Below are 26,654 nucleotides of genomic sequence, written 5' to 3'. Positions count from 1 at the left end.
ATTTCCTTAAACACACATTGTCTCACTGCAATTTCACGTCCGAGCAGTTCTGGCGAGGAATTAGCAGCCCCTGGGAGAGAGCGGGCGGGTTCTGTTTACACGGGGCGGGGGCGGGGTGGGGGCTGGGGGTGGCAGTACAGGCAGGGGGCTTGAGGCTGTTTGGACAGGGAACCCACAGAAGACCTGGGTCAGGGACTGCCTTTGCCTGGCCAGACAGCTTTCTAAGCGAGTCAGGCCAACCTTTGTCAAAAGAATGTGTAAATCCTGCCCCATTTTAGATGTTCTGAGTACATGGAGGAGGGGGACCATGTAATAATTTGGGGAGCAAATCAAGGATATTGGGCTCTCAGGTCAGAAAGGACAATTAAGACCATTTTGGGGGCACCCGGGTGGCTCAGTTGGTTAAGCATCTGACTTCAGCTCAGGTCATGATCTCGTGGTCTGTGAGTTGGAGCTCTGTGACAGCTCAGACCTGGAGCCTGCTTCTGATTCTGTGTCTCCCTCTCTCTCTGCCCCTCCCCCACTCATGCTCTGTCTCTCACTCTCAAAAATCAATAAATGTTAAAAAAAATAAGTAAAATTTTAAAAATTAAAAAAAAAAAAGACCATTTTGATCCAACCCCCGGCTAGAGAGGACTGGCTGAGGCTGACCCCCTTTCTGATGGGGGCTCACCAACTCTGGAGGCCACCCTTTGCTTTTGACTCAGGCTCCCTGGACCTCTCCCCACACGGCTTCTCACCTCTGCCTGCATGTCTCCTCCACAGCCCTTGTCAGCCTAGGAGGCGGCCCTCCTATAGCTATGTGGGAGACGCAGCTCCACTCCGCAGGTGGCTCAGGTCTCTCCCCATCCCCATCAGTCGTCAGGGCACAGGCTCCCACACTGCAGGCCTGCCCGTGGACCAGCCGCCTCTCTCTTCAAGGCACTCAGGCAGTGTGTGTGGTGACGGTGATCTTGAAGAGGAGGCTGAAAAAGGGCAGCACTTTAACCCCTTCCTCGGTAGTGCCCTTCACACAGCGTGACAGCAGCCCAGAAAATTCGGGCCTCCCTGGCTTGGGCACATTTGGAGACATCCTCCAAGGCTGCGGTTACCCTGTTGTACCCTCTCTACCTTCCCCCTGCCCAGCCCTTTCCCCCCGGCCCCCAACCCTCACCACTGAAGGGTCTTGGTTCTGCCCTGGGCACCCCATAGATGCCAAGTCAGGGCTGAGCCAGAGGAGTACCGTGGGGGAGGTGGCCCATCCTCCAGCTCTCCTGGGCAGCTGCTCATTCATCACCTCTTAGAGGGGAGACCTGCTAATTTGTCAGCCCATTAGCTGGGCACGAGCAGCATATGGACCCAGTTCCTGCTACCCTCTTCCTGCCTGCCTGGGATAGCAACATCTGGGCTCACTGCATGGCCGAGGTCCGGGCTTGGATCCCGGGGGGCACCATCTTGCCCCAAGGCTGAGCCCCTCAGTGAGGCAGCCAAGGGTTAGCACCCGGCTTCTGCAACAAATCCACGCTTGGAATTAGCAACAAAACCTCACTAAGCCCTGGGCTGAGGAGAGCCCTGTTTTTAGGAAACTGGATTTTATTTTTAGTGTTTAGAGAAAGGTAATTTTTTTCTCACCCACTATCAGCAAGGAGATCAATTGTTTTCATGGTGTTTCTAGATCCTCTTGTCTGGGAGTGGGGGTGGGCAGGAAGGCTCGCCCAGTCCCAGTCCCATGGCCCCATTGTGGCTCCCACACACACAGGAGGGAATTTGTGCCCTGGGGGCTCTCTCAGTGCAGCCTGGCATGTCAGACAGGGGGGGCTTCTGTATCTGTGGGGTCAGTGGCTGGAAGGAGGCACCAGCCCAGTGTGAATATGTAACCAGGGCTGGGCTCTACTCCCTTTGAGATGACAGGCAGAGAGACAAAAGACTGGGGGGCTCAAGGACTCCCTGGGTCTGTCGTAAGCACAGTATGCACACAGATGCTTCCTGAGGCCTACTGTGTGCGGTACTTGGGCAGAGGGATGGGGGATTTGGGGCTGCACTCAGGAAAGGGTGCACCCCTTTCATTCGCAGTGAGACTTCCCCCCACATGCACATGTGAGCCTGGAAGAATGCACGCCAGGATATGTGCTCCTAGACACACACTGTAACACATGCTTGGGCATGCATTGCACACTCACAGGAACACCATCCTCCTTTTGTGTACACACACTCTGCTGTGCACTACACATGATGCCTTCTAACATACACGTACAGGCACACACTCAGGCACATACGCTGGCTCCCAGCTCTTGCGTTGCCTGCATTTATGGCAGGAGATAAATTTGCAGTTTAGCAACCTTAACCTGCTAGCACTGTAAACTCAGAGAGCCTGATACCCGGGCTTCATGGTATGTTGGCAGCCCAGCAAAGCATGGTGCTGTATAGGAGGGGTTTCCCAGACAGCTTGGCCTGCCAGCCCTCCGGGCCAGAGCACGTCTGGTTCCCAGCTGCAAGAGGGGCCCGTGCAGACTACCTGTGCCCAGGTAGAGTTGAGAAGCAGGGCACTACCTCAGGGCCTTGGTCTGGGGCATCTCCAGTGCTTCCCAGGGTACTCTCCCAGGATGGAGAAAGAGACCGCAACTTAGAGGGGTCCAAGCCCCGGGGTTGGAGTGAAGGCTAGACTGTGTTCATGGCAGGGGCAGTCTGGAGGCCATGCTGAGGTCGCGGCTGTCTGGCACCTTAGCCCGGTTCTGGAGGCTGGAGGAAGGGGCTTCCTGCTTGGACCCCTGTGGAGCACTAAGAAGAACAGACCTGAACATGTCCCGGTAGGGGTATGGCAGGGCAGGAACTGTAGTCAGATTCTGGAAAGGCTCAGAGTTCCCCAGGGCTCCATGGTGGCCAGAGAAGGGGAGAGGCCTGGGGCATGGACTGCCCATCCCAGTGTACAGACAAGGCAGTGTACAAGGCAAACCAGAGGGGCTAGGCTACACTCAGAGATACTCAAGGAACAGTGACTGAACAGGGCAGACCCATGCCTCTTGCCCTGATCCCATCCTGCAAGCCCCAGGAAAGGGCCCATGGAGTCCTTCCCCAGGATCCTTCCCCAGCACCCCCAGTGACCTGGGCTTATAGACTTTGCTAAGGGGACCTGTCAGTGCCCCCCCCCCCGAAGGGTCTCCCAGCAGGCCCAGTGGCATGGGTGGGAGTGGGGTAGAGGGGAACATGGCTTCCCTGGTCTCCTCTCCCTGCTAAGGAGGAAATAGGGCCGCCTTACATAATTGGGGCAGTTTGTTCCACTCTTGTCCTGCTGGCATCATTGCCCTCGTCGCCTCCTTGCTCAGGGAGCCCTTGACAGAGCTGGAAGCTCAGGCGTCCCTCCCTCCTCCTGGAGGTCGCCGAGCAGAGGACGCAGGAGCCCAGAGAATCGTCGCTGCTAAGACCTGGCAGGCACCTAGGCGTGGCGTGGAGGGGCCAGAGACCCAAGCCTCCCATCCCCAGTCCTCCAGGTGACCCCACAGTTCTCAAAGAGTTTATGCTGGCAGACCGGCCCCCATGGCTGCAGTGAGGGGATGAAGCTGCCTCTGCCCTGGCACTAGACACTTCTGCCCAGCAGCTTCCTTCACAGCCTCATGGCTAGCTGCTCATTCTTCTCTACCTTTGTTTGCCATTCACCTGCCTGGTGGACACTCTCTCTTGCCTATCTATTCCCACTCCTCTCCTGGAAAGTCTTCCCCGACTTCCCTAGCACGGAAGGAGGTGCCAGCAGCTTGAACCTGGGTCCTCCTGGCCCTGCCCTGCTGCTCACCCCTCCCTCTTGGACCTCAGTTTGCCTATCTATATCCTGAGGTCCTAGACTTCCATACCCGCAAGGCCAGAATGGTTTCCTGCAGGTAGAAGCACCTCTTTGGGAGCGTGCCCACCACTGGGCCCAGTGCAGTTCTTTGCTTGTCCTCCCCACAATCCCACTGGGCAGACAGGCTGGGCGAATGACAGGCCTCAGGGCCTGATGGTTTCTTTGGGTGCTGGTGGGGCCACTGAGGATTCAGTTGGCACCATGCATCGATCTGAGTGAATGATCCTGGGCAGATGAATTAGGGGCTTGTTTTGCTGAAGGGGCTGCATTTCCTGCGAGGGTTCACCTAGGTGCCCTTGAGATGAGCTCTCCAGGAACATTTAAAACAGAGTAAAGTTTGCAAACACCTTGGACTTAGCTGACCCCCACTGACTTTCATAGCCCCGAGGCAAGAGGCCCCATGGGCCTAGCTGAGGGGGAATTAAAAGTGGCTTCCCAGATGGGGCGCCTGGGTGGCGCAGTCGGTTAAGCGTCCGACTTCAGCCAGGTCACGATCTCGCGGTCTGTGAGTTCGAGCCCCGCGTCAGGCTCTGGGCTGATGGCTCGGAGCCTGGAGCCTGTTTCCAATTCTGTGTGTCTCCCTCTCTCTCTGCCCCTCCCCCGTTCATGCTCTGTCTCTCTCTGTCCCAAAAATAAATAAAAAACGTTGAAAAAAAAAAAAATTTAAAAGTGGCTTCCCAGAGAGAGGGGGGGGGGGGGCAGGGTTAGGGCTGTGGAGGATCACAGGTTCCCATGGAATGGAGACCACCTGCTGGGAGGTGGAGGGGGCAGTCTGGAACACAGTCTGTGCTCCAGTGTGTGGTTAGTCTGTGTAGTCACTGAATCCCAGCTCTAATTACTCTGTGCCTCAGTGGCCTTGCCTGTGAAATGGGGACAATGACTAGGGCTTGTGAGAGTTTGATACAGTGGACGGCCAGCATGGACACTCTCATGGGCCCCACTGGTGTTGGCACATTTCCCATGGCAATCTCTACCCCACTGAGGAGGTGGCCCACCTAGACTGCGAGCCTAGACACAGCATCTGCCTCCCCTGAGCAGAGTACGCTTAACTTCGAAGTTCATGGCTGTTCAGACCAAGGGACCTCACGGTGCAAACAGTGTGTGCGGGCACAGTAAAGACAAATTTTGGCCCCAGTGGCCACTGGGGTTCTTATGGAGGGAGAACCCGGAACTCGGTGCATCAAAGATGGTCCCTCCCTCCCCACAGTGTGGTGAGGGGAAACTGAGGTACAGAGAGAGACCAGAGCCTGCTCAGGAGCACCCAGCTGGGAGTGGGTGTGGAGATCACTGACCCCCTAGCTCTGGGAAATCCTTGTGTGGTGGCCACTCTGAATTTTTCCTGTCCACATGTGGGAACTTTCCTATGAGGGCCCAGGAAAGCCTGTGAATGATGGGAGAGAATGGGTCCCCTGTGGCGTGTGTCCCCAGCATGTGCTTGTCCTTGTTGCACACACGTCCCTGAAGTGTTCCTGTCCTGAGTGTGGCTTCAGCATGTACAAGGCTTCCGTGTCTAAGTACTGTGTGTTTGTTTATGTATGTTTCCAATGAATTCTACAGAAGATTTAAGGGCACTTACAGGGATACATAAAATTCGAGAAGAGCCTATAAATTGGAAGTAGGAGAAAAATAAAAGAAAAATGAGGGAAAGGACAAAGATGGGGTTGGGAAGTGCTGGCGCAGGATGTGGACCAGATAGCCGGCATGGCTGTGCTCCCTGGTACACTCACTTGCACACTCACCATGGGCAGGAACCAGCTTGGCTCTGTACCCACTGATTTATCAGTGCCTGACACTTGAGCACTGTGACCCTCCTGGAGACCTGATCCAGAAGCCACTGTCAGTCAGGTGTGCCCTTGCCCTCACCAGGCCCAGCACCCTTGCTGTTAGGAGACTGTCCATTGCTGTGTCCAGCAGGAGGATTTAGGGCCATGACCTTCAGGTAGCCCCAACCATCCTGGGACCAGAGAAGTTTCACTGCTTAAAACATTTCAAATGGCTACAGACCACCTTTTGACATATGGATGGAAACCCACGGAGCGTCACCCAGGTGACATTCGTGACAGTTGTTGGGTCTGTCCAGGCTGTGGTGCTTTCTCTGTGAGCCTAACTATGAGGTCTGGCAAGGTCCGAAGCAGCTTTCTAGCACTGGGCATGAATGTAGTGAGGTCAGCGTGTGCGAGCTGGTCTGCAAGATCTGGTGGATGTGCCTGGACCTACAGTGTGTGCCCAGGGATGGGGCAGGACCCTTCAGTGACCTTGCCCCTTTGATACTATGGGAGGCCACAGCCACCTCCCGGTCTCACCTCTGTCTCTGTCTTTCTCCCCCATACCTGATGCGTGAAGATCTCGTGTTTTCATAAGAGCAGTCAGCCTGAGGTCCTCTCTCTGTGATTGGTGCTGTCATTATTTGGCAACATCTTCAGCAGCGAGTTTCAGCAGCAAAGGGCAGACTTCCAGCCTGCAAGGCCTGGATAGGCTAGCCCTGCAGGACAGCATGGGGCAGGGAAAACTCTCAGGGCCTCGGGAGCAGCCCTGGAAGGAAGCCCCACAAGAAGCCAGCAGCACCTTGCATTTGACCTTTCATTGTTGAGGAACACCCCACAAAGCAGCTCAAAGGCTGTGTGGATGCTGAGGGTGAAGGCTTATGCGAAGGCACGCCACTCGTGAAGAGCAGAGCCAGGATTCGGGCCATGGCTTTTTAGCCATTCTTGGCTGTAAGTGGAGGGGACTCGGGGCCAGGAAGGGCTCCCCTTTGGACAGATTCTACCCTTCTGCCACTTCAGTTGCCTCGTCTTTGAGATAAGAAGCCATCCAGCTGCTGAGCACCTCCTCATGCCCTTGTCACAGGTCAGGGAGGGGGGCGGATAAAGGAAAATCAGGTGAACCCACATTCTCCCAGAAAGCTTGGGAGGGCAAGGTCGGTTTCTGGCCATTCTGGGGTTCCCTGAGAGACCTTTCCCAGCCCCTGAAGAGGGTTGCCCTCCCTGCTAAGAGGGGTGGAATGGAGGTGATGTGGGCAAAGGAAGCAGTCTTTGTCCTTCGCTCCCTGGCCCTCAGAACTGTGCCTCAGGCCCACCTTCAAACCCATCTCATGAGGGTGTTTATGGGGGTAAGTTCCCGCCACTCTGGGCCAAAGGACAGTCATTTAGATAAGACCTCCATGGCAGCTAGAGCTGTAAAAACGATTAGGAGCCCTCCCGGGACCACCAAGGATTCACTGGAGCCTCTACCCACACTGACTCCTGTAACCCTTCACCCTGCCCTGCCAGGACTCTTGCCCAGAGAGGCAGGAGGGGGGCCCCATAGGAACCAAGAAGGGCTCAGAGGGGGAAGGGATTTAAGAGGCCAGATGGCAGGCCAGTGACTAGGCCCTGGGGTCTTTCTCCTCAGGCTGTTGTGTGGGAGAGAGGGGCCGTGTGCCCTGCTCTTGAGGGCAGGGTCCACTTCCAAGGCCATGTTGGACCAGGGCTCCTCAAGGTGGTGAGCCAGGTAAAGGGCAGACCAGACTTGCCAGGGGATGGGGGACTCTGGCCCTGAGACCTGGAACTGATGGCTGGAACTTGAGAAGCCAGTGTCATGGGCCCCTCCACTTACTGCCTAGTTGCCAACCCATTTGTCCAGCTGCCAGAGCCTTGGTTTCTTTAGCTGTAAAATGGGGACAACAACCATACCTGCCTGTGGGGATTGTTCTGACTCAGTGGGTTAAGTGCAGAGCCCTGTCTCACCTCCTGGAGGGGAGGGCCTGTCCTCACTGTTGTCCCTCCAAAGCTCAGAGGCTAAGGAGTCCTAGGGGAAGGCAGGCAGGGCCCACTGGGTAGGGAGGCAGCAGGAGAGAGCTGAGCCAGGGTGGGTGGCAAAGGGGCCCAGACGCTGGCACAGATAACCTGTTTCCCATAAACACAGGCGCCTACACCAGCCACACGAGTTGGGAAGCGCGGGTGTGTTTACTCACACTCCCCCGTGCCGGCTGGTGTGCTGGGCACAGCTTCCCTCCCAGCTGCCTCGACAGCCGGTGGCTCCCTGCTCAGGGCGGGGAGCCAGCAGGGGCCCCGGATCTGCCTACAGTTCCATTCCCCTCGGGCTCAAGTCCCCCACTCCTGATGCTATCCTGGACCAAATCAGGAGGACAGGGGCCCTGAGAGTCTCCTCTGGTGTCCATGTGGTTGGGCTGTGATACGCTCCCTGGCTGTTTAAGAACACCTGAGTAGACAAAGGCCTGGAGGAAGAGTAGACAAAGGCTGGAACTGTCTGGGACCCATGCCTTGAGTTTAGACCCACGCCCCCTCCATCCCCACAATCCAGCTGACTTCTCAGTGAGTGCTTCCCAGTGGGGTGTGGATGGCACCCAGAACTAGTGGGTGCACATTGCAAGTGGGTGCCGTTGCAGGGGCCCTGGTGTCCCATGGACCCTAGGATGCTGGGACTCCATGTTTCTGGTTCTCTGCTCTGTGAGCACCTTATCTGAGCTCAGCTGGTCTGTGCATCATCTCCATGAAGTGAGGGCAGATTCTTGGCTGAGCAGGAGTCTCCATGGCACTGTATCGCCCTTTTGAGACACACAGGTGCCCAGTGCTGACATGGCAGTCAGGGACATTGGAGTGTGTCCTGCTAGCCCCCATGGACTTGGCCATTTGACATTGTCACCTCTGTGGTAGTGACACACCACCTTCCAGTCAGATTCCTTTCTCACTTCCCACCTGTCCACAGACTATCTGTTTGACCACCGAGGAAGCCAGAACCTAGGGAGAAAGGTCAGACTGCAAACTTCACGTAGGCACACAGCCATAGGGATGCTGCTGTCTGACGATAACAGCCTAGAGTCCAGCCCACTGTGCAGGGTGACCATGAGTGAATTCCTGCTCAGCACCCCTGATGGCTGGACTTGCATGCTTCCTGTGACAGGGAGCTCCCTATCTATCCAGGCAATGTTCCCAGGGTTTGGGAGCCTTGAGTGTGAGAAAGTTCCTCCAGTTTTCCCTGAGCTGGAATATGACCCTCTCCTCACAGGTGCCATTAGGGACCTCAGAGTTGTGCCCTCAGGAACTTTGGAGAAAGGACTTCTGCTTGGAGCCGGGTGGAGCCATGCCCGCCCCCCTACCCGGGACTGCTCTCACCTGAAATACATAGGCCTTAACACTAGAGGCCTTGTTCCAAGTCAAGTCTGGAATAATGGTTGGATAATCAGGATTACCACGGTTTTAAAGTCAGTTTAGAAATTCACATCTGTTTCAGAGGAGCAAAGATGGGCCACACCCAGGAATGGTCACGCAAACAGCTTGTGTTTGTGGCTGGCCATGTCTTGCCCTGGGGTGTGTGCGGGGCAGGCCTCGCAGAGGTGGGGGTCTACATGGAAGCAAGTGCAGGGAGGGCTGCACAGACTGGCCCTAGCTCAGTTGGGAGGATTTGGTTTATTGTTTTGTGTTGGGTTTGTGTCTTTTGAAAAACAAGAGATTGAGCCTTTTTATGACATGGATTTTACAGCGTAACGAGGCAGCGTAATTTCCCATTCTCAGCAGCAAGTGCACTTTTTACACTAATTGCATAATTAGACATAATGTACTAATTGCGGTAATGGATGACAGTCAACGAAACTTTAACTTTAAAAACAGGGAGGCGTTGCTGGGGGTGGTGGCGGGGGCTTTGTGCCCCTATGAGTTTTTCCAAGGGAAATCTGCTGGTGAGAGCTCCTACTGGCTGCCTCTTGGGGGCCCAGGGTCCGCTGAGCCACCAAGGCCTTCTCACCTTGTGATCTAGGCCCCAGCTCCCTCTCCTGAGCTGCCTGGCTTATGTAACCTCCCTGTCTGCTCACAGTCTGTCCCCCAGCCTCCCTTCTGCCCTCCACAAGCCCCTGTGCTCCTGCTACTGAACAGTCCACTGATGTTCCCTCCTCCCAGCCTCTGCACCTGCCATTACTCCTGCCCGGTTCACTGTTCCCTGGCCACCCCTGAGTCTGGCAGACTCCACCCAGCCTTTCAGACTCTCCCCTGTAAAGCCATCCCAATCCTTTCCTTGACAGTAACCGCCCCCCCCAGCTGGCTGTACTCAAGCAGGTGAGCCCCATTCCCAGTGTCTCTTGCATACCTCTTCCTGCTGCCACCCCTCTGTCCTTGGCAGTCCAAAGGGACACCTGTCCCCTCTGGATGGTGAGTCCTAGGAAGGCAAGGACAAGATCTGGTCCATCTCTGCTGCCCCGAGCTCAAGAAGGCTCTAGAACCGGTGGCGTGAATATGGCATGCCCCAGTGGAAATGTAAGGACATGGGGGTGGGGTGGGGAGTAAATGGAGCAAATAATGGGCCACCCAGGAGGGCCACATCCTGACCTCTTCCTCAAAGCCAGGCCAGGAGCCCTCCTCTCTGCTCCCACACTGCCTTCGTGTTCTCCATTGCAGCCCCCATAGGACCACATTGTAATGGCCTGGGTGGTGTCCATGACTTCTTCTAAACAGACGGTTCATTCCAGGAAATCCCTATTCAGTATGAAGGTTGGTAATGTGGCAACCAGCATGATCATGTACAAACCCTGCTTGTGACATGACACCATATATGGCTAACTATGGAACCAACCCACCACAGGATGGTGGCAGTGTGGCATGGCCACATGAGAACTACTGTGGCAGCCGGTGAATGTCAGCAGCTGATGAACATGTGACCAAGTGGCACATAGTCCCCTGCCTGTGCACCAGCTGTGTGCTCTGAGGGTCCCTTGCCCTTGCTTTTACTGTAAGTCCCGCACTAGGTAGGCCAGGGAGGGGCTACACCCTGGCTGCAGAGAGCTGTCAGCCACACACATAGTCCAGGGCCTGGACTGTCTCCAGAGCAGCTGGATTAGGGTTTTTATGCACCCACTATGGGGCAGCCCCCCTTGTCCCATCAGGACCTGAGCTGTGGCGCTCAGGGTTTGGGTAAAGGGAGAGCCCAGGAGCTGCCACCTGTCCTGCATCTGTCCTAGATCTCTCCTAAGTCCTGAGTGCTCTCAGTGGGAGGGGACCACAGGTACCTGGCTACTCCATTGATCCTATGGCCTTCAAGGGTGATTAGCAGCCGTGTCAATACCCTCAATTTTCCCTGCAAAGGCAGGAGATGGGCAACAGTCTGGCGGGAGTGAGGTTGGAGGCCTGAGATCCAGCTTTGCCCTGACTGGCTGGGGTCCCTGAGCTAATCACTACCAGTTTCCCCCACATCTTGGCCCAGCTCAGGGTCCCTAAGCCACCAGGAGCTCCCTATCCTCCGACCCAAGGCTCTCCTGATCCTGGCACAAGTGTGACCCATTCCAATCCCTATGACCCTGTGGCCTTTCCAGTGCTTGCCCCTGTGGACTGACCTCAGGGGGCCCAGCCCACCATCTGTGGTCCCCTTGCTGTTCTCCGTGCAGGGGCCTGTTGGCATGAGGGCTAGGTGGTTAGGACCCTCACCAGCTGCTCCTTTCAAGACCGGGGACTGGATACTGAGACATGACTGGAGGGGGTTAGAGAATAGCAAATCACCTGGGAGGTCGTATTGTGGGGCTCCACTCCCTGTGCCCTGCCCATGCCCTGCCCAGTAACCTGAGTGGTGGGAGGGAGCCAGGATGCTGGAGCACCCGGGTAGCTGAACACCCAACTGAGCCTGGGCCTGTGAGGAGACAGCCAGCAGCAGGGCCCAGCCTGTGTCAAATCTTTCTCGTTCCATTTTCTTTCTGATTTAATTTTCCAGAGATTAGGGCCCGTTCACCTTCGCTGCGGAGAGGAGCCTCACATGCACCTGGTTTTACTCCCAGTGTTGGGTGGTTATATAGTCCATCAGGCTGGTTCTGCCAGTCCGCCCCTCCTTCTCTCCAGAATGGAGGCCTTCAGTGTGACCCTGGTTGCCTCACCTTCAAGTACAGGAATAAGTGCAGGGAACCGAAGTGCACAGATTGTGACCTGAAGCAAGGGTTTTGGGTCAGACAGATCTGGTTTGAATCTGATCTCTACTGTATAACTTAAGCTCTCTGACCCTCAGTGCCCTGTCTGCTACATGGACATGATCAGAAGCGTACCTCCTCGGGTTGTCCAAGATCAGTGAGGCCAGGTGTGAAAACATCTGCCCCAGGGTGGCCAGAGCCAGCACTCCGTGAACAGCATCGTTCCCAGGGCCTCCATTGTCCCTCTTCCCCCTTTGCCCTCCTCTCCTTCCCCTCCTCGCCTTCCTTTTACTCTCCTTTCTCCCCACCTTCCTACTGTCTCTGGGCAGGTTAGGTGCTGGCTCAGGGCCAGGCCCCACTGCCGCCGGTTCTGGGACTTTGCAAAGAGCCTCTCCAGTATGACTGGGGGCGTCCAGGTCTCCAGTCCTGGGGTCTCTTGTCTCCTGTGATGGCTGTCTCTGTTTCCAGGTACCTCAGAACTTGACCCCACTCCGAGTCAGGACTGTTGGGAGCTGTGGGGACGAGGGTGGCTCTGTCTGCCCCTGTGTGCATCCAGGCTTCCTGCCCAAAGTCGTCATATCTACAGGTGTCCTCTAGGCTCCTCTTTATGTGGAGGCCCCCCAGGGAAGCAGGGGGGCTGGGCAGAGGTTCTGGGGCCCCTGACCTTGGCCTCCACAAGCCCTTAAAATCTTAGGCCGAAAGGCTGGCCAGATATGCCACTTAACTAAAGAATCACTCGAGCTGAGAGAGGGTTGGGATTGAGGCCAGTACTGGGACGCACAGGGAGAGAGGTGAAGAGATGAGGGGAGAGATAGAGGGACAGGTCTCCATCACTGAGTGGGGGAGGTGCCCTCAGGGGAGGAAGCCATAGGTATCTGAGGGGAGCCAGGGACTCTTGTGAACAAAGGGCTGCAAGCTGCCTCTGAATTGTCATCCCTTGGCGTCTCAGCCACCCCTGCTCCCAGCCCTGTTCCCTCCACCCCACCTCCATATGCTCACCTGGCTCCAGCCAGCCTGTCTGCCAGTCTGCTGCCCTGACCCACTACCGTTCACCATCTCTGTGGGATAGAGCCCCTGCCTCTTCCTCCCCCATCATGGCCAGTGCCGAGCTGCAACAACCTGTAGACCTGTGAGCCCCCAAATCTTTCCTCAGTCCAGCCGCCTGTGCAGAAGTCGGGGCCTTGGAGGCTGTGCTGCTGTGGGAGCTGTTTGGTTTTTCCAATTAGCTTGCTGGGCCAAGGACACCAGCGGGCATGCAGTCCTGCTGTGGTTGTTGAGGCCCTGCACCCGGTGCACCCTGGCCTGTCTGTTGCTTCTAAGCTGACCCCAGGGACCAGGGCTAGAGGCTGGGGCTCAAGGGGAGCCAGCCCTGGCATACTTTCTGCCCTGGGGTCTCCCAGGCTTCCTGCTAGGCCTGTAGGTAGAAAGCACCTCCTCAGACAGCATCAATGGAGAGATGCCCTATCTCCCAGGGTGGGACCATCTGCTGAATGGTGTCACTCAGATCTCCCTGGGACACAGGGCTCAGCTCAGGTCCCACCCCCAGGAGCCAGGGGCACCTGGAACAGGTTCAGGGGAATGTTTAGAGGGATGAAGCACTCGGGATAGAAGGAACAAGGGCTACTATGTCTCAGGGGCTCTTTTGGGACTGGGGCACAGGCTTGGCTGGTAGTTTGACCAGGCCCTGAAGCTCTAGGATTCAGCCCTCATCTCTCCAGAAACTCCTTCTAGCCCATTTTACCACCCTTGCTCTAGAGAGGATTTAGAAAGGCAGGGAAGGCAGACGGGAAACAGGGACAGCATGAGCAAAGGTGTGGTAGTGGGCATCAGCATAGGCTGGGGACCCAGAAGCCTGCAGGGACACACCAAGTCAATGGGCTGGAGAGGCCACCAATGCTGACACCGGGGGCCAGCAGAAAGATGTCATAGAGGGTCCTTGGGACAGGAAGAAAGTGTGGCAGATGAAGCACCAGGTTCCAAGGGGTAGCACAACTGCAAGCAGGAATATGAGTCAGACTGAGGTCTAGCTGGTCGCAGAGCTCTGCTCTTGAGCAGGGAATTGGGCATATGCATTTGCCAAGGGTCCATTACACACAGGCCCAGTGCCTGGGGAGAGCTGGAAGGGAGCTGGCTTTGGCTGTATCAGTGGCGTCTCTGTGTCTAGGCTCCCCTGTTGTCACCTCTCGAGCCCAGGCTGAGGTGTTGGAGACAAGAACAGTATGGCTGGAGAGGGGCTTCCCAGGAAGGCCTGGGAAGAGGGTGGGGCTGGGGGCGAGCCAACCCCAGGAGACCACGGCTGTCTGCCCAGGAATGGGAGCCAATGGCTTCAGATCCTTAGTGTACAGATATAGCAGAGAGAGTGGAGGCAGGGAGGGACTGTGATTCCTTCTGCAGAATTCTGGTGATCCTCAACAATAGCAGCAGCGACAATAGTGTAGGTTCTTTGCAGTCCTCCATCAGCCTGCAGAGAGGGGACTGCTGTTCTCTCACTTAGTAAATCGGACACCAAGGTTCAGACGTGAGGTGACTCTTAGCAGGGTTCCTGCTTTCAAGCCCTTATGCCACCTTTCAGGGCCCTGGGGTGTGACCCTGCCACCTGGAGACCCACTCCCTCTATGGCTCCTGAGCCCTGTCTTAGTCACCATGCGATGCTGCAAGGGCTACCCTAGATCCTGTGGGGAGGAACTCCGGGGCTCCCAGAGGAGAGTTGTCAAGAGGCTGCTTGGTCCAGCCTCTGATCCAGGACTGCCGCGGCTATGGACAGCCCTGTTTGGGACACCTGGGAATGACCTTGACAGGAGAGTCAGGTGTCCGAACTTCATCCCCTACCCAGAGAAGCCAGGCAGCTGCGCCCCCTGCTGGCACAAGTGGGCCAGGGTGCACTCGGCCGAGGCTTTAGCCAGTATAGCTGGCCTCAACAAGCCCAGGGTGTCCCAGCTCCAGGCCAGCAGCTCATGCTTGGGAAAGGGTGTATTTTTAAAGCCCTGAAACCCGGGAAGGAGAGGTCCAGGAGGACCTGGCTTTGCCACTCAGAGTCGTGTGGACTTGACCTGTCCTTTCTTGTTTCTGAGCCTCAATTCCCCCCAACAGTGGGCACTGCACTCCAGGCTCTCCACATTTCCCAGTGACCCCAGACTCAGACTCCTCCTTGATCTCTGTCTCCATCACCATCTTCTGTCTGGGGGCCTCTGCCCTGAGGCCCAGCCCAGGGAACCCAGGGAACAGCCTGGCCTGATGCCCACTTGGGGCCTCCGTCCTCCCTGGCCCTGCGTCCAGGCCTCATGCCTCGCCCTCTAATCGGCACTGCTCTGTGGGAAGGAGCGAATTCTCCACAAATTATTTTGTTCTAAGAGAAGGACAAAAAGAAAAGAGAAGCCGGGAGGGATGGGGGGCGGCAGGAGGAGGAGACTGCCTGAGCCGGCTTTGTGTGGCACTTTAACCCTTGGACTGCTGGGTGCTGAGTGGGCAGCAGGGCAGGGGCTCTGGTGCCTGATCCCCCACCTCCTCCCCCATCAACTGCTGGAGGCCTTATCTCCCCCTCGTCTGGCTGTCACTCTCCGACCTTATCTTGCCTGCCTGTCTGTCTCTCATCAGCTGCCTCTCCCACCTCCTTATCTCCTCCTCATCACCTCTTCTCTCTCTGAATTCCTCTGGTTCTGCACTGCCCAATGGCGTGGCCCCATGGCATCAGTTCAGTAGTGGCATATGACCTCTGTGAAGGAGTCAGCTTTGGGAGCAGACCTCCTGGGGTCATTTGGATGGACACACGTGAGTGTACAATGCACACACACGTACGCACATGCACACATCCATGCATGTGCAGACACCCAAGACCCCAGCCTGGAACAAAGAGGCCTGCTGAATTCACTTCTGACTCACATATAAGCCCCAGGCTTCATCTAGAGGCCCTAACCCCATCCTACCCCCAACATGCAGACACATGCACACAGATGGATGTGTGTTGAGCCATAACACACACACTCACGCATGCAGATGCAGACTGTCAGCTTTATACCCCCACGTGAGTGTGTGCACAGACCCAGTTCTCAAGGAGAGAGGGGCAGATTTATCCTCCCCACATGCCTCCTTTTCCCTGGTCCCTGCCCCCATATTCTGTGCGCTGAATGAGAGAGAAACCCCTAGGGGTGCCTAGAGTCCCCACTGCAGTTTCTGTAAATGCCCTGGGGCAACACCGCAAAAAAGGGTATAGGGGGTGGCTATATGTGATGCATATGTGGTGTAGTGAGTGTGACAGTGTCCTCATGTCAGCAGACATGTGGTATGCCGTGTATGCTTATTGGTCCCATCTCCCCCCCTCCCCCCCAACACACACACCCTGCCTCCTATTGAACCCACCCTTCCGCCTCTGCTGCTCTCAGCCACTCTGAACTAGTCATGCGGTTGTTGCTCATGGCTCCTGGAGGAGGAACCCTGAGTCCCAGAGAAGGCAGTGACAACCCCATCCCACCAGCCACAACCAGGGCAAGCTGTGAAACCCATGACTGTAGTAGCCTTTCTTCAAGTTCAGGAGGGCAGTGGGCCCAACCCTCAGACATCCATGCTCTCCGAATGGCCAGAGCTAGAGTTGGGGCAGGGCCAAGGGCTGGATCATACTGTGCAGGGGGGATATGAAGGGGCTGTGACATGGAAATGTGGGACCACCCTGGCCTCACCCCTGGCTCCTGCTTCCTTCTAGATCTACAAGGACAACCGGAATCTGTTTGAGGTGCAGGAGAACGAGCCTCAGAAGTTGGTGGAGAAGGTGGCAGGAGACATCGAGAGCCTGCTGGACAGGAAGGTGCAGGCCCTGAAGGTAGGTGCAGTTATGTGGGTTGAGGGAGGGCCAGGCGAGTGGCTCTGCACTGTGTGGGCAGTGTGCCTACCCAGCGTGAACACGTGGCCCTCCTGGCCCTCTGTATTCAGGCTGAATTCACTGTCAGGGCTGTGCCCACCTGGACTGTGGGCAGCAATGGCAGGAACAGTTTTATCTGGAGGGTGACCTGGGGTCTTGGGGCTCTTGTGCGGGCATGAAGGTGGGGCCCAGGCAGGCTTGGAGTTCTCAGATTCCTCTCTTCTATGAGCGTGCCCTGGGTGAGCATCTGCTGATGGCTGGGAGGTTAGGCTGCAGCTCTGATGGGGGGGGGGGATGTGGAACGGCCCCAAATGCCCCACAGAGAATGTGGAAGCCATGCAATGCTAGGGATTGGAGCCCCTGCTCTGCCCATGACCTTGAATGTTTCTCTGCCTCCCTCTGAGCCTCACTCTCCCCCTCTAATCTTAGAGAGGTTGTGCCTGTCAGCTCCAAGGTGCTGCCATTCTGGGAGTTGACAGACCCTACTCAGCTGCACTGACCACTTGTACAAAGCCAGCAGGCCTGTCGAACTCCACCCACTCCAAGGGAGTGCAGGTGGGGAGGGGCTTCTAGAGCTACAAGGTTGTGCAGTAAATGAGGGAGAGTGTCTAAGCTGCCTGCAGATCAGAGGCACAGCTGCCACTGCCCCAGCCTCAGCCTGTGTCAAAAAGAGGAGTCCAATAAAAAGGAATGGAGTACTGATGATGCACATGACAACATGGATGAACTTGAAAACATTCTGCTAAGTGAAAGAAGCTTGCCACAAAAGACCACCTATTGTGTGATCCCATTTCTGTGAAATATCCAGAATAGGCAAATCCACAGAAATGGAAAGTACATTAGTGGTTGCCTAGGGCTGGAAGGGAGGGGGAATAAGGAGGGACTGCTAATGGGTACAGGGTTTCTTTTTGGGGTGATGAAAATACTCTAAAATTAGATTGTGGTGATGGTTGTACAACTCTGAATGTGCTAAAAAAAAAAAAAACCAACACTGAATTATATACTTTATGTGAGTAAATTCTGTAGTATGTGAATTGTATCTCAGTAAAACTATTTTTTTTTAAAAGGATGAGCAAATCCATACAAGCCATACCCAAGCTCAGACCAGGGGCCTGGCAGGGTTAAATCAGGTCAGTGACCTAGCTCAAGCCCCCACCACATCCAGGCCCCAAGGAGAGAACCCTCTTCCCCAGGAGCTGGACCCTGCCATCCCCCTGGGGTCCCCTGCCCATCCTGTGTGACCTGGAATCATAGAATAGGGGGAGGCTGGCATGCTGGGACCAGGGTCCCAGAGGAAGTGGAGCCTGAAGGCCTCCCAACCCAGGGTGGATCCAGACGACCCAGAGTGAGCCCAGCCCCAGTCCAGCCTGACCTTCAGGATCTCCTGGTCACAGGTGGGGAGACAAGTGGAGAAATGAACTGCCCCGGGGAGGAGGCAAAGCCCAGTCTTCAACTGGGACAGCAGTCCCAGGGTAGGGCAAGAGTGTCTCCCCTGACTGTGAGAAACATTCTGCTGCCCTATCCATCCAGCATATCATGTCCCCTCCTTGCTTTTCCTAGAACTGGGACTGACCTGGATCCTGTCCCCTCCTTTCTTGCCTCTCTTTCTCTCTCTCTTCCATTCATTCCAGACTCCTCATTTGCCCACTACTTCCTTACTTTCCTCCATTTTACAAAGTGCGGGCAACCAGCCCTGAACTTGTGTTGAAACTTTCTGATAAATTTGAGAAGAGGCATCCTTTAGGCCTGCTGCCCACCTTGGCTTTAGGACCAGTTCCCTCAATGAGAGGTGGTGAGTGGTGGCAATGACAGATACCTGACTTGCCCTCCACAGATGGAGCCCAGGGCCCAGCCCCCTGCCCATCCTCCCCGGACACTGCAAATCTGAGGTCCCTCCCCAAGTTCTTCTCCCCAGTTCTAGACAAACTATCAACCTTGATAGCTTGGCAGGGAGGGTAGAGCCCAAGGCCTGGGTCCTGATCCCAACTCTCTCTATACCCCACCCACATGCTGGACCCTGCCCCTCAAGGCAGGGCAGAGGTCTCTCTCCTTCCCACTGCATCTGCAGCCTAGCCCATGGCCTGGTACATAGTTGGTGCCAAATACAAATTATTTTCTTCTTATTTTTTTAAAATTTATTTAAGTAATCTCTACACCCAGTGTGGGGCTCAAACTCACAACTCCAACATCAAGAGTTGCATGCCCTTCCAACTGAGCCAGCCTGACATGCCACAAATTATTTTCAATAGAAGAATGATGGGGGAGAGCCTGAAGGGCTCAGTTGGTTGAGCATCCAACTCGTGATTTTGGCTCAGGTCATGATCCCAGGGTCCTGAAATCGAGCCCCACATCAGGCTCCACTCTGAGCATGGATCCTGCTGCTTGGGATTCTCTCTCTCTCTCTCTCTCTCTCTCTCTCTCTCTCTCTCTCTCTCTCTCTCTCCCTTTCTCTCCCTCTCTCTCTCCCTCTGCCCCTCTCCCCTGCTCTCACATGTGCTGTTTCTCTCTCCCCTTCTCCCTCTCTCTCTCTCTCTCTCTCTCTCTCAAATAAAAGAAAAAAGAATGATGGAAAAGGGCATTCACTGTTTGGGCACTCACCATGTCTTGTCTGTCACAGGTTACTCTCACTGCAACCCCATGATGGAGGCCCACTTCACAGAGGGGACAGAGACTCAGACATGCCATGCATCAGGCCAGGATGTGAACCCAGGTCACTCTGATGCTAAGCCATGCCCTTGACTCCCACATGATTCCAAGGTGTGCACAGAGCCCACCACGCTTACCTTCCCAGCACTCTGCTGGGCCATGAACCCCCCTGCTGCAGTGCCTCTGGCTCTAGGCCCACAAGATGCTTCTGTCCATATCCCCAGAGGATGCAGAGGACAACCATCCTTCCCCTGCCTTGGTCCTAATTGTTCAGGATGAGCTTTGGTCTTAATTGTGTTTTAAATTTGCTTTTAATCAAGTTCTGGCCCTTCTTTCCTTTCTCACATTTGTTTGCAGCCTGGGTGCATATGGAGGCAGGGATGTGGGGGCCTGGACCCCTTGCCCCCCCCATCCATTGTTCCTCTCTCCCTGGACCCCATCCAGTAATCCAATTTAAATCCTCTTGCTCTGGTCTGGAATTTTAATTTGGGACTTGCAAAGAGAAATCTGAGCAACACAGGACGGAAGTTCATTGGCTCATCTAATCAGGGACAATCAGACATTTGTTACGAGTTTCTCCAAGCTGCACAAGGTGATTTATGCAGGCAAGAGTCAGGGAAGGAGCAGGGCCAGGTCAGGAGCCTTGCAGCACAGGCAACCAGCATTCCCAAGTCCAGGAAACCTGCTAGGGCCTTAGCTTTGGAAACATGGAGGGGAGCTGTTTTATGAATTCTACTACCAGGGAGATGGGTCCTCTGAGCCAAGGCCCACTCTCTAAGGGTCTTGAGTCCCAGGAGAGGGAGGGAGGTACCTGAGTTCTTACAGCACATTGGAGGCAGAGTTGCCTTAGCAACTTACAGCACATTGGAGGCAGCCCAAATCTGGACTCTGTTGTCCTCCCTGCTGGGGCCTTGACACACAGCCCTTGTCAGAAAGGTCATTTCTTCCTGGTTGTATTTTTTTCCTCCAATGAGTCATCAACATTCTCTAGTGGACTACTGTGTGCCAGGCTGGTGCTGGTGGGCAGGGGGAGGGCAGGCCCTGCTCCTGCCCTCACAGAGCACTCAGTCTAGTCCCATCCCAAGCCTTAGCATCCCTCTCTGTAAAATAGGGACATGAGACCATCCCTGCCCAGTACTTCTGGTCTCAGTCTCATACCTCCAGGAACCATCATTTATAAAGGCCACAAAGAAAACAGTGTCCCCAAAGGTTGTGCCACCTTCAGCACCATCCCTGATACCTCTGTTCTGTGGCTTAGAGGAGAGGCTGTGAGAGGAGATACAGCCTTGATAAGGTCAGGAGTGACCTGAATGCAAGGGGTTCCAGCCTCCTCTCAGTGGTGGGGCCATGGGCATTGTGGTTCAGTTGTCTCAGTTCCCAGAGAATGGGAAGCCCAAGGCCAGAGCACTGAGGGACATCAGTGTGGCTAGAGCCTGCTCTTGGGGAGACCCTCTTACCTCAAACTTCAAACAAGCCAGAGGCAGTGGAAAGGCTTGACTGGGGATCCAGGACCTAGAGACCTCAGTCCTTAAGCTCTCCCCTTCTACCATGCCCACGTTCCCCATGCTCCACCTCAGGTACCTCCTGCTATTCCCAGGGCCAAGACCTTTCCAGACGTTGTGCCTTTGTACCTTTGTCTTCCTATGGTGTTTTTCAAACTTTTTTTCTTTAAGTGGGCTCCACGCCCAACTCAGGGCTTGAACTCATGACCCTGAGATCAAGACCTGAGCTGAGATCAAGAGTCAGACATTCAACCAGCTGAGCCACCCAGGTGCCCCTTGTCTTCCTGCAGTGTTTTGAAACCTGCTTGAACATTGAGGTCACTTGGAGAGATTTTAAATGGTGATGCCCAGGCCTCGCCCCAAACCAAGTACATCAGATTCTCCAGGGATGGGGCTGAGCTTCAATATTTCTCAGTGCCCACAGATGATTTATGTAGATTCAGAAGTCAGAATGTTTCCCCTAAAATGGGCAGAAATAATTCCCTCCCATGATCATTGGCCTCTTTCTTAGTGCCTATCAGGTGCCCAGCCTACGATGAGCCAGAACACTCCAGATCTCTCCAAATCCTCTTTACAAGCCGAGAGTATCGTATCCTCATTTTACATTTGAGGAAATTGAGCCCCAGAGAGTTTAAACCACTGGCCCTAAGCCCCACACCAAATTCAGGCTTTAGATCTGGGCAGCTGGGCTTCAGACCCCACAAACTGCCCCCCAACGCTGGCCTCCTCTGGACTACCACCGGTAGCCACATGGCATTTGCTGACTGCAGGGTGTGGACAGGGCTGAGGGAAGAAGAGATGGGGCTCTGGCCTCCTCTGATAGTGGCTTGCCCTGGAATGACCTAGTGACCTTGGGCAAGTGCCTGCGCCCACAGGTTCTTCCTTGGGCAGTGGAGACAGACACGGTGCACCCGTGAGGCCCAGCCCAGCCTCGTGAGGCCCAGCCCAGCCTTGTGAGGCCCAGATGGATGGGACAGGGGGTGGCGCAGCTGCAGCCCTGGATCTGGGGGCTCCAGTGGGCAGTGTTCCCACCCTCAGTCACCTCTCTGGGGAGCGAGCATCATTTAAAGAGTAAAATTAAAAACCCTTCTGCACACAGCCGCCCTGCTTTTGCCGCTAATGGCCACTTAACCCAATTAAACTGATGCATTGTTGGCAGTGTGGCCAGGTCTGTTCAGGAACTGGGCCCTGGGTTGGGTGCTCAGAGGAATAGAAGGAATGAGCCAGGGAGGGGGCCGAGGAGCCCCCCCTCCCAAGCTGTAGAGCAGACCACTCCTGTCAGGAGGGAGCACACTCCACCTCGCTCCTGCTTACTTGCTGCTTTTCTTTCCAAGGCTTCATCCAAGGCAGGGTTTCTCAGTGTCAGCACTACTGACATTTCAAGCAGGATAATTCTTGGTTGTGGGGGCTGCTCTGTGCACCGTAGGATTGCTCAGCAGCGTCCTTGCCCTGCACCCACTAGATGCCAGTAGTACACCACTCCCCCAGCTGTAACAACCAGAGATGTCCCCAAATCTTGTCAAATGTCACCTGGGGGGAAAACTCCCTTACCCCCAAATCCTGGTTGAGAACCACTGGTGTAATGGGACAGAGAGATGCAGCCATGATGAATAAAAGCCGCGTAAGCAGGGGACATTGGGACCTCAGAGAGGTGCAGATGGAATGGGGCAGCTGTAGCAGGAGGAAGATCACTTCAGTTTAAGAGGGTAAAACTGAGCTTGGGGCTGCCTGGAAGAGGCAGCAAGGATTTGGGGGGAAGAGTTTGGCACTGAGACAGCCAGAGGCTGGTTCAGAGCTGGGTCCTCAGCTGCACTGATTGATGGGGGTTGGACGGGCAGATCAGCCCTGAAAGGACAAGGCCTGGAGGAGGCCTGGCCCAGAGTAGGAGTCTCAGGAACATTTGTACAACAGGTGCAAGGGCTGTGACTCTGTGTTCTGGCTGGAGGTCACCCTCTGGGATCTGACTGCAGACTGGGAAGCTCTAAAAGCCACAGTAATGGGGGACAGACAGGCAAGGGATTCTGTAGCATGGGCTGCCCCCGCCCACCCTTCTCCGTGCAATTAAAAGGTGTTTACGTGGGGCCGGCAGTGGCTTCTGCCTCCCCTTCATTACAAACATTAAGAGATCTTGACCCTTCCACTTTCCCGCTCTTGAAAGGAGCCACAGACACGTAGAGCCAATTAGGCGCACGCGTGGGCACCAGGGGCCTGAGCAGCCTGTTCTCCCTGATTGCGACGTTTAAGGCTGATTATTCTCCCCTCACCCAAACAGCGCTGCTGCTTCCTGGCAAGGTGCCAGTGCCACCCAGAGGAGCCACCTGGGGCCCCCAGGGATGGGGGGAGCACAGAATAAGTGAATGGACATCTGTTGAATACTTCTCATGTGGGAACTCTTGGGGACCCCCACCTAACAGAGGGAGGCAGCAAGAGAGCCGGCCAGCAAGGAAACAAGGACGGGGACCTGGGCCGTGGTGAGCACTCAGGAGAGACAAGGCAGCATGTGGTGGCAGAGTGACCACTCAGGAACAGGGCTCAGAGGGAGCTCCTCCTCCGAGGTGGCCTGAACGTGTAGGGGAGGAAAGGTAAGCTGCTGTGCACTCCCCATATACCCACAGGCCCTGGGAGTCAGCGTGAGCCTTGGGCAAAGACACGCCGCTCCCAGCAACTGGTGGAGGTGTACATGGGGATGGCCTCCTCGGAGGATACATGGTGTGGCCAGAGACCCCTAGGAGGCCGCAGCCTCAGCCAGCCTCCCTGGAAACGAAGAGGGAGGTCATGCAGGTGGGGTGTGTCCCCAGGATCCTTAGGGGAAACCTCATTCATCCAACCTCATCCATCCTACTCGCCCTAGCCAGTGGTGGTCAGATGAAGGCCTGGCTCGGCCTGTCAGGCTAAAGAAAGGCCGAGCTGTGTGTTTGGGCCAGCCTTCCCTAGTTCCTAGGATTTCCCCTGTAGAGCAGGCTCCTCTCGTGGCTCCTCCTCCATAGTACAGGGACCTCAAGAAGGGTCAGAAGAGCTGTGGTCATTCCCCAGCATCTTCTAGCCAAAGGATCTAGGGGCCTGGGTGCAACACCCCTGAGTCCACAGAGCCTGGTGGATCAGCCTTATACCCCCCCGCCCTGCTGCTGAACTCTCCCTAGTGGCTGAAGGTCAGAGGAAACTAAAGGGCCATGTGTCAGGCCAGGAAGCTCAACATCCTGTCTGCCCTGACCAGCATTGACCACTTCTTGTGGAGATACCTTAGCCAAGGCACCCCAGACCCAGAACTTGCTCCAAGAGGGGGTGTCAGCCTCACCTGCCCAGTGGCCTTGCTCCATGATGCCAGGTGCTTTCCCCATAGCACCGTTCAGTCTCCCTGTCATTTGCGTGTTCACTCAGTCATTCAGCAAACCTTCCCATTGCCCCCAGCCTGACCCCAGGTGTGGAGCCAGTCTCTGCTTTACTGTAGAGCAGAATTACCATTTTACAGATGAGGAAACAGAGGTGCAGAGACAGTGCCAGCCTTGGCTGTTGCCTGGCTAAAACAGGGTCACAATTCCCCCAGCTCACCCTGGCTCCTGAGCCTGTGTGCCTGCTCCTCACGGAGCTCCTGAGGATTGGGAGGAAGTAGAGCCATGCTGACTAGAGCAAAGAGGAAGCCCCAGGGTGGGGAAGGAAAAGTTGAGGGTCTGCAAGGCAGGAGGCAGAGCACAAACAAGGGCCTAGGGGCAAGACCTCAGTTGGGGGACACAGGATAGCTAGAGAGTGGATAGATAGCTAGAGAGTGGGTTCCTATTCAACCTGTATGTCCTGACTACCACAGGAAAGGGAATCTAGGGCATGAGGGTGGGGGGTCAGCCAAATGGATGAAACGGCCGTGGACCCCCAGGGAAGACACATTGGATTACACTCCCAGAGAAGCCGGCGCTGAGGTAGGATCCTCTCCTGCTTCTGCCCACCTCCTTGGGGGTCCTAGCTGGACACGTGGGGCAGATGCTGGGATGTGGAAGAACAGGGCCCGCAGGTGCCACAGGGACAAACCAGTCTAATTCAGGATCAGAGAAGTGAGAAATTTAATTGAGTTTTAATAGCTTCTGGCCCTTTGTTCTGAAACCTCATGTACAAGGGCTGGGGGAGGGAGGGTGCATCTAAGGCAGGGTGAGCCGGTGGCCCAGCTAGTCCCCATCCTCCAGGACCCCATACTTTGAGGAGACGGACAAACTCTGAGATCCTCGTGTATAGAACAGCTGATAATGGGAGGGGAAGTCTAAGGAGACAGCCTGGAGGTGGTGGCACTTGAGCTGGTAGAATTTCCAAAAGTGGAGGAAGGGAAGAAGGAAGGCACCAAGCCCTGGCCTGGCAGTGAGCATGAGCAGAAGTGAGTCAGGCTGCGTCTGTCCATACGGGTTTTGTGAGCTGGGAAGGGAGCCGAGCAGGTGTAGCCTGTGCATCATTTTGCACTGGAGGGGAGGGGGGTGAAGAGATGACAGAGGTAGGGGGCAGGGCTCACCACCTGAGGCCTGGGGTGGTAGCTGCACATTGGTAAGCATGGCCCCTTCAGGGTGCGGCAGCCTTGGGAGCAGCCAGTCACTTCTGTCATCCCCATTTTTCATGGCTTAACATACCTAGGGACCAATGCCTCTGCTTTGATAGTGGGTACCTATGGGAGAAGTGAGTCGGCTCACAGGGCTGCTGGCAGAGAGGGCCTGGTTCCTTGCACCCAGCACAGGCATGGTGAGAAGCCCCTCTGAGGTCCCTCATTAGTCTTTCCAAACCCACACCTGAAGGCCAGCCCAGCCCATGGTGTCATAGTGACCCTGGGTGGGGTCCCCCAAGGTTTTCCCGGAGATCAGTTGATCCTGGCTCACTGTGTCAAGGGATACCCGGTACTTTGGGTGCTGTTTGCTTCCTTCAACCTTTGTTTTACTGAGTGCTGAGCAACCGGTGTGTATGAGCACCATACTAGGTTACCAGGTCCAGAGATGGGGGAATAGACCTATGGGGCTCCTCCCTCAAAGAGTGCAGTCTGCTCAAGGTGACAGTGATATGACCCATTCCACAAAGTGTGGGCCAGGGTGGTAAGCCTGTGGATTCTGATCAGGCCTAGGGGACCTGGGGTGGGGGCAGGGGGGTTGCTGAAGATGTAGCCAGGCAGAGGAAGAGGGTCCAAGGCGGAGGGCACAGCAAAGTACAGACCAGAGGTACAGAGAGCACGTACATGTCTTCATGGTGGGGCATCCACACGCATAAGGTGATGGAAGGTCTCGCCCAATGGCGTGGCCATGCAGAGCACGTGCACAAACACACTGTGAGGTGGGCCTTCGGCAGAGGCATGCAGGGCTATGCCCAGTGGAGACATCATTCCTTGCAGTCTAGTGGAAACCTCACCTAGTGACCACAACCTGCATAGTCCTAACCTTGCACTGTTCCAAAAAGAACCTTTGGCCATGAGTCCCCCATAAAGATGTCGCATGGCTCATGATACACATGACCAGGCCCAGAGCGGAAGGTGGCCAAGCATCAGGGGCCTAAACCACTGCTGTGCTATAGCCCCCACTCTGCACTTGAGTAGCGCACTGAACCCTTGGCAGATCTCACTTTCTCTGGGCTTCAGTTTCCCTACCCGGACAGTAGGAGCAACAAGCATAGCCTCACAGATCTGTCATCAGAGTTTATGCCCAGACCTTGGTGACACCGATTCAAGAAGGAATGCACATGGGACAAGTCCCATGGATGAGACTGGTCTGTGCCTAGCACGGGACTGACCCCAGGCCATCGGTCTTCAGGCCGGCTCCCCCTACTCTGGATGCTTCATCAAGGGTCTGTCCCTAGCTTCCACTTCTGTGGGCCACACTGTCCAGGCTGCTTAATGCTTCCTGCCTCCTGGCACAGGGCTTGGGTCCCTTGTTTGAGAGGCTGGTCACGGTTGTCAAGCCCTTTGTTCCAGCCTTCCTGTGTTTGCCCACTTGGTGCCTCAGC

The 26,654-nt window shown here is 55.6% G+C and overlaps 1 protein-coding gene across 5 annotated transcripts in view; it reads left to right on the top strand.

Moving 5' to 3' along the window:
• CACNA2D2 (calcium voltage-gated channel auxiliary subunit alpha2delta 2) overlaps positions 1–26,654 on the top strand; it is a 143,811-nt gene that overhangs the window by 55,951 nt on the left and 61,206 nt on the right. For all 5 annotated transcript variants that reach the window (XM_042929482.1, XM_042929481.1, XM_042929480.1 and 2 more), the window contains exon 3: positions 16,393–16,509. In XM_042929482.1, coding sequence (XP_042785416.1) covers positions 16,393–16,509 — 117 coding nt within the window. The remainder of the gene's footprint in view (positions 1–16,392; positions 16,510–26,654) is intronic.

The sequence above is a fragment of the Panthera leo genome, chromosome A2, assembly GCF_018350215.1.
Source record: "Panthera leo isolate Ple1 chromosome A2, P.leo_Ple1_pat1.1, whole genome shotgun sequence".
NCBI classification, from domain to species: Eukaryota; Metazoa; Chordata; class Mammalia; order Carnivora; family Felidae; genus Panthera; species Panthera leo.
This window is presented reverse-complemented; position numbering and strand designations above follow the sequence as displayed.